We start from the raw sequence: 16,193 nt of genomic DNA, 5'->3' as shown, positions 1-16,193 counted from the left end.
CAAGAGACTGTGGTGACGATTGAATTTGGACTTTTCTCAGTAAGAGAATTCACGGGATCCCAAGTTTGTTCTTTTAAAATCCCACCTCAGGTTCCTGATGCCTTTGCTACTGTGTGGGCCCTGCAGGGGGCGCTGCAGGTTCCCGTGAGGAGGGGCGGGGCTGCCCTGCTGGACAGAGCCGGTTCCAACCGGTTCTAGGTGGTTCTAGGCGGTTCCACAGCTGAGCCCATCAGCGAGGCTGGTGGAGTCTCTGTGGACGCGTGTTTGAAAAAAGGGGCAAAATGCTGCCCAGGAGTGAGGGGCAAAGGTGTGAGAGAGCGGGGTGAACCCCATGGTGGTTCTCCTCCTTCTCCTTCATGGTGGAAGAGAAGGAAAGAGGCAGGAAAGAATGAAGAAGAGCGAGAGCTGCAGTTGCTGTGACAGGGGTTCCCTGCAGCCCCTGAAGGACTCCATGCAAGAGGTAGAATCATAGAATAATTTAAGTTGGAAAAGACCCTCTAACCATAGCCTAACTCTGGCGCTAAACCATGTGCCTAAGAACCTTTTAAACCCCTCCAGGGATGGTGGCTCCACCACTGCCCTGAGCAGCCTGTTCCAATGCCCGACAGCCCTTTCCGGGAAGGCTGAGCCTGAGGAAAAGTAGGCGCAGGATTGTTAAGGTGTGGCTTTAAATCTATCATTTTCTCACCATCCAAATCTATTTTAATTGGCAGTTGATTAAATTAATTTTCCCCAAGTCGGTTCTGTTTGGCCTATGATGGTCATCAGCTTGTGCAGAAGCAGATCCTTTAGGTGCCAGTGTATTTTATGCAAGAGACTGTGGTGACGATTGAATTTGAACTCTTCTCAATAAGAGAATTCACGGGATCCCAAGTCTGTTCTTTAAAAATCCCACCTCAGGTTCCTGATGCCTTTGCTACCGTGCGGGCCCTGCAGGGGCCCTGTCTTTATCTTGACCCAGGAGCTTTTTCTTCTTATTTTCTCCTTCTGTCCTCTTGCAGCAGAGCAGAGAGAGCAGCTGGGTGGGTGTCTGGACACAGCCCAGGGTCAACCTCCCACTGTCCATTTGACATGAAGTGTCTTGTATTCTATGTCTTATTCTGAAGTTTGGGCATTTGAGATTTTTGCTATGGGTTAATTTTTAATTTAACCTCTCTCATCCGTATTCGTCATAAAATGAAGCTGTATTCAAATTCTGGAACCACCAACAGTTCTTCCCTGCAATGGTTCTACTCTGGCATTCAGTCCTGGTGCATGTCCAGAGAGGAGGGACCTCCACAAGGTCCTCTGGCAGTCCTGGCTTCAAGTTGGTACGGCTGGAAATAGATGAGGATTGCTGTGTAACTTCCTGGAAGTGTTGTTTGGCCATCAACTATGAGATTCTGTCTGTGTTTTAAGACCAGTTATAGGTATTACATAGTCAGGAAAAGCTTAGGTATGGGTCAGGCTGTGAGAGAATCTGAGATATTTTTTTTTTTCCTTTAAAAACAATGACCAAATACAACAAGTCGATTATGCAAAGTGCTCTATTTTCAGTAAAACTTGATTGTCTTTGATCTTCTGCAGCATGTGTCCCTGTCTGTATCCATTTCTGAAAGTTTAATGCATTTTTTAAAGATCCAGTAGAAATGAAATGTAAAATCAAAATAGTGAGAACATGAAGATAAGTGAAAAGCCTACAGCAGCAGTAACTCAAGGAGCAGGTAGAGAATATAGCACAGATTGTTGGCAAAAAAAAACCCACATGAAAATATATTGTTCAGAGATGTCAAAACCTGAAAAATTTACTTAGCAATTACAAGTTTGTGGTGAAGGCCTCTTAATCATATAGCTGGTAGTTACATCACTAATTTTTTTTTCCAGTATTTTGTGCAAAGTGAATCTGTTGGACTCAGAGAAGGAACTTGAGGCAAAGTCTCAAACCTTTGTACTTCACAGACATTTTTGTCTTTGTCCCATCCTTCCTAAATATTTTAAATCTCCCATGTAAAGTGAAACAGGGTAATTGACAGCTACTATTTAGTTAACATTTCTCATAATCCTTAGCTATACAGGTAGCGCAGCTCATGGACTATAGCGCAATCCTGCTAGTTACTAAGAAACATTATAGTCTGGGCTTTCTATTATGTAGCACTTTTGCAATAGACTATGAGGTTGAATATTCTGTAAACAACCGGTTCCAAGCATAAAGGTTTACTGGATATCTGAAACCACTTTGCCAGCAGAAAAGTCTTTAGAGATCAGGCTTATGACAGGGAAGATAATAAGGTCTCTATTGCTACTGCACAATTTGTAGAACTACATGTTAATTTTGTGCATTTGACTTGAGTGATCACAAAATGTTTATGTTCAAAGTATTTAATTTATTACCTACATCCCCAGTTAGCATGGTCAGAATCTCTTCATCCTTCTGAAAGCACATGTTCATAAGATTTGTCTGTGAATTATAGTCACACAAATATAAAACTACTTGTAAACTTTTTCCCTTTAGATTATAAGATAGTTCTTCCTGAGATATGTAGATAAGCCAATAACATAGAGATGTTTGAAGTCTATGTTCCAAAGCGCATATTTATAATTGTGTTTTTTCTTTCTTCTTTTTCCCCCACAGTGGAATTTGATGACTGCAAGGGGAATAACAAATTGAACTTTGAAGTTTCTAACCCAGACTTCAAGGTGGAACACGACGGGTCTTTAGTTGCACTAAAGAATGTGTCAGAAGTTGGCAGAGCCTTGTTTGTCCATGCGCGGTCCGAGCATGCTGAGGATATGGCAGAAATTTTGATTATTGGAGCAAATGAAAAACGTGGTGCATTAAAGGTAAGATAAATACAAAGGATTAGAAGACAGTGCCAAGGAGATGCTGCTTGATACCTACTTGTGCCACCTATGACCATAAGAAATTTTAATCTGTTAGCAGAGAGATCAAAATCAATATTTATTCCAGATATTGCTGAAATGTTTTAGCACTTAGTTTGATTTAAAATACAAATTTTCTGGGTTTCAAAAGATGTAATACATCTTCATGTGTGAATGTTAAACGTTCATAAATATTTAATTCAAATGAAAGAGCCCAAGTATCAAAATTGGCTGGTTCTTCTGGTGTACATTATGCTGCACACATACACAGTTTGGTCATTTCTGAAAATGGAAAAATCATAGTCTAAATGTGTAATTTGGAATTCACAGAACCTTCACATTTGCTCCACTTCTAAGAATGTGGGAATGAATGCTATCCTTTGGAATTTTAATTTTCAGATAGGTTTGCTTATCTGATATTGTTATGTGTTAAGTTATGTAAACATCTACACACAAATAGCAACATATATTTGCACTCTGTTTCTATGCACTACTGCTTTTTATTCTGCTCTATCCACTGAATGCTGTGTCCTTTCTTTTCTACTTGTGAATTTCAGTGTAAAACTAACCTCATGCTATGGGGGAAAAAGTGCTTCACAGATGGGTTGAATTGGTTACTTTACACCCATGAAAGTAACAAAAGGAAATGTGAGATTGACTTCAGTTCTGTGTCATGGCGTGTAGGACAGAGGCAGGCAGGACAGTGTCTTGCTAGAGAATTGAGCCTGCTGTATTTAGAGAGCTTTAATTTCAAGGAATTATAAAGAAACCATTATAAAAGTGTCTGATCTATTGTCTTATTTTTGTATTCAGCTGCCAGCATTTTCATTATGTTTCCAACAGTAGCTTAGTATAACTTCAGTCTTCCATATAAAATAAAAAATAGGTTTAGGGGAAAGGTTGAACAAACTTCTGTAAGTCCATGGCTGAGGGAAGGTTTTGATCTGCACTTTAAGCAGCATGCAATGTGAATATAGATTGCCAGCAGGAGAGAAAGTACCAGAATGTGTAACTGCAGAGAGCTTATCAGAACACTTGAATGGAATTTAATTTTATTTAAATACTCTGTTTCTTCACAAAGTAAAGTTTTAACAAGGTCATACTTGAGAGAGTCTCTTACATGGTGAATCTGTGGGTTTAAGTCCACACATGGAAAAATTCAGAGGAGGAAAACTACACTTGAAAGATCTGGGCACTTGGTTGTCCTACGTCTGGAACTAGGAAGGCATGCTCATTCTGGTGCAGTCACAAGAACGAACGGTTTTGTGTTCACTCCAGGTTTTGAAACCTTAGGAGCAGTTTCAAAATGGGGATTCTCATTTTCCAGTTAGACATTGCTGAAACCACAGAGGAGTCTGAGACATCTCTGACAGGAGGTCTGGAGTTAAACTTCAGAGCATTGGTTTATGTGTGAAGATCTGACTCTGAGAATCATATTCTGAGGTTTTACTCTGGTGTTCTTAGAGAAGCAGCCCTTCAATGTCTTTGAGGGGCTTCTATTCTATAGAAGTAATGACGTAGGGGAAATCTTTCCTCATGAGTAGAAATTAAGATGTGTATTTGCACTGACTAGCTTTGTCAATGACCTTTTCTCTTCATGTCCTATTTGGTTCTGGATAGCCTTCCCTCAAAATGTTCTTGCAATATTACTTTCAGACTAGTGTTGAAATCTATCACCAGACTACATTCAACAGCCAAGTCTAAGTTGGCCCCACTCCTGGATTCTGTTCCAACCAGTTTGTGTTGCTTCATAGAGAAATCCAGTCTAAGTCTGGCATACGCTGCCACTTGCCAGTCTTGCCTCATAGGTGACTCCTCAAAGCAGTCACCATCATCTCTACCTGCCTTCATCACTTCTTCATGGATTTTAATATTCAGCTCATAACTAAAAGATTGCCCTTTTGATGTGGTGATCCTTGGTGTCTGCAATGCCATCGGGAGTTACATTTGATATGTCCTGGGAATTCCATCTAGTGAAGATCATCCCATTCATCGAGGAAGCATAAGATCTTTGGGTCTGCCTGTCCTACTCTGGCCTCAGCCAGCACTCTGTAGCTGTTAAATCAGTGATTTTTAACCAACCATTTCGGCTATTGTTTGCCTATTTTAAACATAACACAGACAGTCCTGTCTTTCTGTTTGTCATACTTGAGAAGGATATAAAGATTACAACATCCTATCTAAAGTGATTTTATGATAAATTTGAACTTAATCCTGTACTTTTACAGTCTGAATGTGTCTGCATGGAAACAGCAGAACTGCTCCATCTGTTTATGCAAGGAGTCTTGGCTAAGAAATGCTCAGATGGAGCCTCAGTAATTCAGTATAATTCTGTAGGGTTAAGATGAGCACATGCTAGAACGCTGCGTAGCATTCAGTACTTAGAGTACAGTACCTTGTTTAATTAGGGGATAAGTAGTTCTTAAGTATTTCCCCATTGCCAGCAACTGCCGTTTCTTTTCTGAAAGCATGTAACCTACATCTGTGAAATCCCATTGTTAATGTTCCTAATTGCAGATTCCCAACATGTTTGGAAATGACTGACAACAGTGATCTCTAAGGTATTGACTGGCAGCCTGAGCCTGGGAAGAGATAGCATTATTCCTGAAACTGTGATTGCTACCAACCATATTTAAAGGTGCAATCTGGAGCATGCAGAAGCACTTTTGGTGTTCTAGTGATGGAGGGATGCAGTTGTTTCCTTCTGAATGTGTGGGAAGATTCCAGCTGGCCTCACTGATCAGTCCTATATGATTAACTTCATCGCCATAGTCTAGTGAGTGGCTGTTAGAATACCACTTACTATTTAACTCTGTTTTTGGAGTCTGAAGGGCTGGTTTTGCTACTCTTCTGCCAGAGCCTGCAGCTTTCTACCAATGTGTGGCCATGGTGGCAATATGAGAATATAGATGGTTCCTCAACATCATCAGGCAACTTCGCTGTTGTGCTCCGATCACAGATTTTTTTGCAGTGTCTAATGGCAGAAAAGCAGATATATAGCACTGCTCCTTTTCCAGATGTCTGAATGTTTCAGCAAAATACCCATGAGTGTCTATACCTACTGATATGTATACATGCTATTGAGAGCAAAAATCTGTACATCAGATTAGTTAGATTTCTTTCTACAACCTGCTGTTAGTGCTCCTTTCCTCCTATGGCTTTGGCTAGGCGCATTGATTTCTGTCTGTCTCGACAGAGGGAAGTATTCACAAGAAAGCTACTGTCATTCTGTCCTTTTTCGAGAGACATATGGCATATAAGTGCACAGAAGAGTTGCCATAGGCCTATGGAAGGTTTTAACATTACAGTGCGTCCTGTTTTTAATAGTTATGTGTGTGTGCACACTTGTACCCTCAGGCAATCGGGGTGATGAAATGAAAGAAATGAACTTCATGTGCATTCACCATGGGGTAGTGCTGGTGGGTACCACATCTGTGCTCATGGTCAGCGTTGCCCAATGTTTGCTTAATGCTCCTTCACACGGTCAGGACTTGAGTGCTTGAGGATGTTAAAAAAAGGCAGGGAAATGTTTTGATTCATCCAGGTTTCCCAAAATGAACTTTGAGTTCGTGCTGGATTATTCACAGAGTTGCTAAGGTTCAGATCCCTAATGGAAAAACAAATCACTTGCAAGTTGTATTTGGAAACAGACTGACTGAGCCAGTAAGTGGTGTAATAATTATTTTTTAAACTTGTGTCTTATCCAGAGCTTGGTCTCTGCTTTATTTTATGGAAATAGTAGGACAACTAAAAGCTGAAAATTTCATCACATCTGAGCATTTGACCAGACATTAGCAGATTAATTAATTAATGTAAAGAGTCTGGTTTGTGGAAGATAGAAAGTATAGCAACTCTTCTGTAGAGTCTTATAACAGATTATGAGTTGCAAAATGCAGCAAGCTGGGAATTGAACCGTGTCCTCCAAGGGTAATAAAACAGTTGTCTGCTAGTCCTTCTACCCTTTGGTAATCTAATGCTGGTTTTAATGAATATACCCTTAGTACACTGGGAGCTAAAAGAAAACCTTTGGAAACAGTATTTCTCTGCCTTTTTTTGTGTGTGTGCTGGCAAAATGCAGCCTTTTTTTCTTTTCCCACACCAAAGGGAGTTATTTAGAATTTTTGTTGCAGCATCACAGACACAGGGTGAAGGGGGAGGGGGAGTGAGGTATCAAGAGTCTGGCACCAAAGCAGATAAGAGGGCAGGCAGATATTCAGAAATTCCAGGCTGGTAGTAACTTCACTGTATGGTGCTCAGCAGTCTTCCATAGAGAAGGATGAAGTGATTAGATAGAAACTGTCAAACCCTCAGGACACTTTTCAGGCACTAGATGGAAAATGAAAAGGAGAATGAAAGAAGAGATAAGAGGGAGGAGCACACCCTGAGACAGCGTGTTGTAGACAAAGTTTAAAATCATCTCCAGCAGTAGATCAGGTTGAAAGAAATGAAGTTGCTCTAGTCCTGCTACTCTGTCCAGTCCACTTTGTAACAGCTGGGGCTACTCAGATGTGATGCTTCTACTTTCCCCTTTGTCAAACCGTTGCTTTCCCCAACATCCGTACCCTGCTATATGTATTATAGCAGGGACAGGAGAGGCAGCCTGGCTGAAAGCTTCCCCAGCCGTCTTGCAGATCTAAATTGTTTCCTACTAAGTCACTGCCTGGATGTATATGTTTGTGCCAGTTGCTTTAGGTCTGTGCCTTTCTCTCCTAAAGTATCAAACAGAAATAAGGTCCTCCGATTTAAACGTTAGCATTTCTTGTTTGTATCTTATTCTCTGTTTTATCCCTGCGGTACAGAGATTTCAAATTTTATTGATAAGAGATAAAAAAGTGCCCAGAGCCTTAAATCCCACGTGTATGGCTTTCTGTCTTAGAACAGATAATAAAGGATCGATAATCTTATTATGAATCGGGATTCTCTCACAGAAACAACATTCACACAAGGAAATGAATAGTTGAGTTTCGTGGCAGTTCAATAATTTATTTGGAAAAATAAGATCAAGAATCAGCCTCTCTGCTATAGCAAGCAGTCATTCCCATTAATGTATATTAGCATTTTTTCAGTTTAAAATAAAGTTCTCAAAAAGCTGAAAATGACTGTGCTAAAGTAGGAAGATGCCCTCTTATATGAGATATTTACAAACAGGCTAGAAGTTTTTCACATTATTACGTTATGCATATAGCAGTTGCTGCAAAAAGTAATGTACTGCATTAATAACATATCATGTTTTGTATTTAAGGCACAAAACAGTAAGTCACAGGGGGTCATCAATATCTATGATACACTTAGTTATTATCCTGATCAAAACAGTATATAGAATACCATTTATTTCAGAAAAGCTGTGGATATATTTTGCCTTTGGATATGAAAGTGTCTTTCAGGCATATGAAGATGGGTTTTTCTTAAAGAGCAAACAAAAGAGAACTCATCTTCTCATGTTTGCATTCAGTTTGGCAGAAAGCCGAACATAATAACATTCTTCCACTAGCCGTTAAATGATTAACTTGTTATTACTACTTTTATTTTTGCTCGTTATCACACTGCAGACACGTACTGACTTGGAATTCATGCATAAAAAGCCGAGTTGTAAGTGATTTTAGAATTTAATACCTGTGTGTTTATGGTATTTTGGTAAATGACTTTTCCCTGCTTTAACCACCAGAGATAGGGTGCATTTTTTTTGTTTTTAAGCTCTGCAGTGCAAATTGCAGCTTTCACAGAATACATCTTAATTAATGTCAATGAAAGCAAGAGCTTGTTCTCTTCAATGGGTCACTCTGTGGTATCATTTGGTTGCCTTTTTGGCTATATTCTTATAAAAATCCTCTGTGCAGACCACTTGATGTTGGGGAAACAACAAAGATCTCCTTTTATATAAGAAAACTCCTTAACCACTGAAATAAGCTATTTTCCACAGAAATTCCAGTCACCTACTTTTTATCCTTTTTATCCTCCAGCCTGATCCAGAACCTGCTGAAATAATCAGATTCCAGCAGACTTTAGATCAAACCCCCAAAGCAGGAGTTTTGTCTGACAGTGCCGTATGGACGTGACTCCTGTACCTCTTTGCTGAACCATTTCCGAATGACCCCGCAAGTCCCACGGCGATGCACAGCGGTTATGATTTCTCATATATAGTCATGCTCCCCCTTTTACCGGGCTCTGCGGCAGAGCCTCACCTCTCTTGATAGGCTTGTGCTTTCCCTCAGGCCTAGGCTGAATTTATACTCCTGACTTAACTCTGCAGATTCCCAACACCAAAGCAATACAGATTTCATATACCCTGGCTTTGGATTTTGCTCTGACAAAGATCCATTTATCTGAGAATTATTATGGTGCCAAGAGATGTGGTGGTTGCCATAGCAACAATTACATATTGTGTTGAATACTAGAGTAAATACTATAAAGAACACGAGCCACTGGTGGCTTTCATTAATTTAATGTTCCTTTTTTGGGGCAAAGTGTCTTGTAAGTTTATTCACTCTATGTATAAATGCTTAGATCAAATGTGTGGGTTAACTTTCCTTCTATTTCCCTCAGTGCGAAACTTTGGCATGTAAATGAGAAGCACTTGATTATTTAAGGAAAGAAAAATGGTCTTAGAGACTGGAAATATGAATAATTGACTGTGAAACAAGAAGGTGTTAGCTTCTGTGAATGTTCAGTGTTTTTCTCTATGAGTAATCTACATTCAGATTTTATGTGAGCTAGGGATGAATTTATCCAGGAAAAGGGACTTTGTGCTTTTTAGTAACAAACAGAACTGAGTATAGAATATGTTTAACATTTATTCAAAGGTGAAATTAGATGATTTTTTCAAACAAATTTGAACCTTGTTAATTATTCCAACTTATAACAGGGTAATGAAAAATGACAGGCAAATATATTCTAATTGAACATATTTTATTAAAAACATCTAAAACTGTAATACCTTTCAGCGCTGAACTGCATTTAAACTTCTCAGTTACTTCTCCTTGCAGTCCAGCGCAGGACAACAAAGATGATCCAAGGGAGTGGAGCATCTCCCTTATGAGGAAAGGCTGAGGGAGCTGGGGCTCTTGAGCTTGGAGAAGAGGAGACTGAGGGGTGACCTTATTAATGTTTACAAATATATAAAGGGTGAGTGTCAGGAGGATGCAGCCAGGCTCTTCTTGATGACAACCAATGGTAGGACAAGGGGTAATGGATTCAAACTGGAACAGAAGAGATTCCACTTAAATTTGAGAAGAAACTTCTTCCCAGTGAGGGTAACAGACACTGGAACAGGCTGCCCAGCGGGGTTGTGGAGTCTCCTTCTCTGGAGACATTCAAACCCGCCTGGACACCTTCCTGTGTAACCTCATCTGGGTGTTCCTGCTCCGGTGGGGGGATTGGACTGGATGGGCTTTCGAGGTCCCTTCCAATCCATGACATTCTGTGATTCTGTAACAGGCATCAACCATGGGACATTTTCACTATTTCTTGGTGTGCTTCTAGTGTAAAGTTAAAGTTTTTCTGGAAGCTCAGGAACAAATGCAGTGCTGGAATGCAACCAATTTTATTCTGTTTTGTTTTAAAACACACTTAGGTCTTATACTTCATCCAAATGACTTAGTGGCAAAACTCCCATAAAACTCAGTGAGAGAAATTATTCAAAGATTGTTGAAGTCTTTTATCTGAACTAAAATTCACCTTGGCATAGAGTGCCAAAAAAATACGTATTTACCTCTTGGCCCTAAAACATTTTTTATGAGAGTTTGAATGTTAGATGAGTTGTGTGAAGACGTTTTGAATTTAATTATCTTATTTTTATGATCTAGGATGCTGTCCTTTACCCATTAAAAGAGAAAAAAAACCACTAAATTTTGTGGAAGAGTGATAAGTCATCATGCATTGATGACTTTTTTTTTTTCCAAGTTATTATTGTTCTGAGTCCAGTCTGAAAGTATTCAGATGAGACAGAAAACTATGCCAATCCTATGTGTTAGTCTCCAGAGACTGATGGAATTGTGTGGAAATTTGTGCCAGAGGTGTGTGGAACATTTAAAGGAACCATTTGGAAAAGGTTTAATTTTAAAATTCATTGTAGTAAATGAGGATATAAGTGGAAAAGCAACAGGCTACGAATGATTTAGTAGAATATTAGGCCAGATCATAAAGGATAAGTAGAAGTCTCATAGGATATGTAATATCTTTCATTTATAAAGTGGCTTTCATCCTGTGAGATCCTTAAAGTGTGACTATTAAGCACACAGGGAAAGAATATTTGTGCGTGCATGTCTGTGCACATCTATAAAAAGAGGTATTTGCATATATATATTGTTGATACTTACAATACTTTCTCACATCAGGATAAGAACAGAGTCATTTTTCTGTAACGGGTTTAGGAAAACGACACGGTGATTTTATATGATATTAAAAATGCCATGATATCCTTAATCTCCTCAAATCTGTAATGAATAAGAGATGTTACAGAAACTAGAAGAACCTGTGAGACTCCTGGTACAGAGGAAAAGTTGTCCATTTCTTCCATGGTTATTCTTTCATCTGACATGCAGGAATGTCAATGTGGAACAACTGCCCCAGTTTCACCAGTGTTAACTCAGATTTATTAAGGAACGGACACAATTCCAAGAGATGAAATTACATTCTGTTCAAAACGAAAGTCAAGGTTCTTTTTTTTTGTGTCAGAGACACAAAATATTGCTGATGTTTTCACATGATAAGTTTTTCTATGAGCTTCCAGAAACAGGGTGGATTTAGAGAGAGTGCCGTAAATAGGAGAAATTGTTCACGTGAAAAGGTGATTGCCTGAGTAAGAGTTTAGTCATTTCTCTCCATCAGAGGCATCAATAATCATCCCTAATGATTGCCCCAATAGTTCCATGCTGGTTTTCACAAACCTGAAAGAACATTTATTATGGTTATTATAGTAACACCTATCTCAGCACACATCTTAAGCATTTAATGGAGCATCACAGGATAAAAATCTACATTTGTCCTCCCTCAAGAATTGATTCTGCAACTGCAAGGACAGATGGCTCCTTCTGAACTTAAAATTCCTTATTTGCTGATTATTCCTTTGCTCGTAGGTACAGTGATTACACAGGAAAAGAGTGGAGAGGCAGCAGATCTATCTGAAGTGACCAATAGTCCTGCTATGTACAGTCATTGGTTTCTGCAAATACTAAAATTTCTCAGTGTCCTTCATTACTCTGGAAGAGTAAAATTCTTGTTTAGGATAACTTGAAAACATGTTCTATAGTAGGAAAGGAGAGACTGAATTTTGCATCTTGTTTCTTCACAACCTCACTATGGCTACAATTTGGTGCATAGCAGGAAACAAGAAGTTCCCTGGTGAGTAGGAATAGATTTGTTAAAATATTTTCAGCAATTGTTGTCATAACTGGTTTGACTGAAGTTCTAGCAACATCAAGTAATTTATTCAGCAACTGTCCAAACTACTGTGAACAGATATGCGTTAACTTACCTGCAAGTCAGCAAACACCCTTGTGGTTGATGGTGTTCAATAATTGTTGAACCATTTGGCATGTGTTTGAACTCAGCAGGAAATTATCTTGAAATAATTTTCTTCCATTTCTATCTCTAGAATTACCTTGTGATTTTGAGATAAAGGAATCATGGATCTAGTATATGCAGCTTTTTAAGATAAGGATTAGACTGTAATCCTTTTAAAATGAGAGCCGGTTCTAGCGCTTGGCGTATCAGCCTTCTTGTGGACTAAATCGTATGATCTTAGTACCATACTGTAGCTTCTGCTGCTTCAGAGAGTCCTTTTTTGCATCATCAATCAGAAATGGGTTAAATGCTTCACTCAAAGTAAAGTACGTTTGTCTCTGTGATGGTACTAATCACACTGGAGAGCTACTGAATATTTGATGTGGCCAAGGACCCTGTTCCACAGTTAATGTCAAGGCAGTATCGATGATACTGTTGTGCTGTATAAAGGCTTATCCTCTAATCATCTGGAAGAAAGGTGACAGTACAAGTTTTTTAAAATCTGGAAGCCTGTACCAAACTTTCATTCTCAGATATTGACATAGAAATTTTTTTTGGTATAAGGATTCCAAGGCTATGATCCTGTGAAGTGCTGGACTATCCTAGGAGATACTGAGGACTTTATACATGCGCTGACATTAGTACATGTTAGTATCACCTGATTTTTGACCTCCTCAAAAAAGAAATGCTAGTAAGAAATCTGTTTGTGTTTGCACTATTAATAGTTTAAAAGCCTGTATCAAAATGCCGAGGGTTGCCTTCAAGCACAGCAGTGTAGTGTATAAAATAGCATATCAGCCCCTATGAAATAGGGCACTTGAGTGCTCTCATGAGGCATATAATTTTGATTTGGATATTGTTGAACTCACTAACAAAAATTCCAGTAAATTCAAAATTCCTGATTGGCTGACAAATATTACACTTTGCAGCTTCTTTTAAGTGTGGGAAGAATATTCTCATACCTGTGACTTTTTCTTTTCCCTGAAGATGAAATAAAAAGTCAACTGCTTCTGTTTGATAGGGAATTTATGACTGCTGAAAGACTGTGTTGGTAGACAGAGCCCCCAGAGGGATCAAGTGTGTTCAGTCATTGTGGGCCAGCGTGGCAGTGTGTGGCAACAAGAACATTCAGACTAGTTCTTACATTTTTATTGCTGTTCTTGCTGCAAACTATAAACTTATGCCTTAGATTAAGATGTTTATTACACTAGTATTCTGTATGTGACTTGGTGTGCATTAATCCTACCAGTCCTTTGCACCAGAATTGCTTGCTGGAAATAAAAACACTTAAAATGACTTCCTGGGCTAGGAAATGGGGTTTTCATTATTTGTTTTGGTATTGGCTCAGTCAACAGACATCAGTTATAGAATCATTCATTTGCTGTCACTAATTATATTAAAAACTGAACCTCCACAACTGAGAGGTTTATTGGAACTGTTCACATGTTTTTTTCCAGCTGTCTCTGTAGAAACGTTACTAATATATTAGTGTGGGATGTCTTGCAAGAGAGACTTTAAAACTTGTTCTTTTCAAAGCATACATTGTAGCTTTGTGTTGAGAAACATAATATGGGAAAATGGGTAGGCTGGGTTTTTCTAATAAAAAAGAGGAACAATATGTGATAAGTTTTCATCAAAGTAATATTCCTACCACTTAACTAAGATCAGAATCTTAACAACTGTTTGTTCTATCCACTCTGCTTCAATAATGCCTGCAATTTGATACTGAGCAATTTTTGTTTACTCCTCTCTTGGTTTTCAACAGAGGTGAATTGTTCCAGTAGCAGGTCAGGGGAAAAATTGTCAGATCTTCTGTGTGGTCATCTTATTATGATGCAAAGTTCTACCTGTTTCCTGTCTTTTCTTTCTTTTTTTTTTTTTTTTTTCTTGTTCTGTTGCCTTCTATGTCAAAAGAATTATAGATAGTTCAAACTATGTGTCCTTAAATGCTTATGTAGCTATGCAGGGCAAGTTAAGTAACTTTCTATCTTCAGATAGCTTTATTTTCTCTGTGCCACTGTATTGTGTTTCCCTTATGTGCTTTGCTCTCTTCTCCCTGCTCCCCAAAAACATTCTTTTAAAGCTGATACGGTCATAAAAATCAGCCAAGTCTGTTATGCTTCATATTGACCCTCAGATCAGGAATTAAGATGGAGGTAAGGGGAAGGGGTGTTAAATCTTCAGTTTAAGGATTAAAAGTCAAAGTTGGGGAAGATTTTACTCCGAATTTGGCTCACATCAGTAACACTCCATTGCTGAGCAGCCTTACATGTATACGTGATGTAAGGCTTGAAGCTTTAAGTTACAGGGTTGATTTTAGGCATGAATATTCACAAAACCGTGTAATTAATCTGACATAGGAAAACACAGAAAGCAGTACGCCAAATGCAATCTCCATTAAGTCAACAGGAGTCATTCCACTGACTTTAATGAGCTTTGAATCTACTCATAAATCTGTTATGAGGAGTGTCCAAATCAAAATTTATTTGAGGGTGACCTTGATGTTAATTGTTAGTGCTTCCATGTTGTTTAATTGCCAGGAAAACTGAATGTATTAGTGGGACTTTGATATGGCATAGTCCTTTCTACTGGATAGTATTATCATCAAGTTGATATATATAATATTAGTTGTGCATAATGTTAGTGGGCAGTCACAGTGTGCCAGTTACATTTTCTGTCTATGAAACAGAAAAAAACCCCACTTATTTTAAATGTCCTTTGTGCTTTCAGCTGAATTTCTTCAAAATTAATACTTTTTTGATCAAGTAGCTCTTTAGAGGATCTCAGACATTTCACATTTATTCAGGGCCTTTTAACCCCAGATTTTGTGTGTTGACTGTAATTACTGTAAAATATATCTCAAATTTGTAAATACCATAAGGCAGATTCTGTTCAGTCTTATGATGTTTAATATATTTAACATCTGCCAGAGAAGTTCAGTCAACTGTATTTCAAATGGAAATGTTTCCTGCTTTAACATGTCGTATTTAATTCAGTTACAGGAAAAAAAATGGGAAATATATTAGAAATATAAAAGAAAACAGTTCCTTTAAAATTTCTCTATTAAACAGGAAAGTAGCTGGTTTACTTGAGGGACAAAATTACTGTACCTTCTAGTGGTATGAAAATATGGGACTGTTAGAGGGTTGAGGGGGCAGAAATTATTTTTGGTTTGTTTAATGGCTTTCCCAGTTCCCTGTCACTGCTGGTAATTATTGTCTCTTTTCTTTTAGCTGATGCTCAGTGCATTAGGCTGTATTAGGATCATTTTATTAACTGAAAATGTGTTTCAGAACAATTGTGAATTAGATAAGTGACTTGATTAAGACTCAGTCTTTAAAGCTATAAAATGAGAAAATAAGGTGAGGGAAATTAATCTTGACTCCAGACAATAGGAAGATAAGACTCTGGCTTCCAGTGTAAGGGTGTGTGTTGCGGAGAATCAAGAGGGAGAGCAAACATATTTTGCATTTACATTGTTTCTCCTTCATTTTATTCTAGTAGTATAGAAGCACTGACAAAGACTGTGGCTTTTGAGACCTTGTTCATACATGTGGTAAAAGATAGCATCAGCCCAAAGAGCTTCCAGACAAAACAGAGTTCAGACAAAAGGAAAAAAGTGCTGTAACACTGGCAATCTTCACTTTTATACCTCTCTACCTCAGATTTTTCTATATGAAATGGAGATACTCCATAAATATATTGAAGGTATTCGGATACAGGGTAATAGGGACCTTTTACCTTTTGCTGGCAGAGATCTGGCAATTTTGAAATCAAGGCTGTTACACTTGGTTGTTTTGATTTAACTCTTTTCCAAGCCATCCAGGTGGTGG

The 16,193-nt window shown here is 38.5% G+C and overlaps 1 protein-coding gene across 1 annotated transcript in view; it reads left to right on the top strand.

Moving 5' to 3' along the window:
* The window catches only part of CDH13 (cadherin 13), a gene marked incomplete at both ends in the record, with an annotated part of 462,319 nt that overhangs the window by 156,686 nt on the left and 289,440 nt on the right, over positions 1-16,193 (top strand). The window contains one exon of the mRNA XM_080352001.1: positions 2,612-2,820. Coding sequence (XP_080208127.1) covers positions 2,612-2,820 — 209 coding nt within the window. The remainder of the gene's footprint in view (positions 1-2,611; positions 2,821-16,193) is intronic.

Source organism: Nesoenas mayeri, assembly GCF_963082525.1.
Source record: "Nesoenas mayeri genome assembly, chromosome: 12".
Lineage (NCBI taxonomy): Eukaryota > Metazoa > Chordata > Aves > Columbiformes > Columbidae > Nesoenas > Nesoenas mayeri.
Note: the sequence above shows the minus strand (reverse complement) of the source record. Positions and strands in the feature narration are given on the sequence as shown.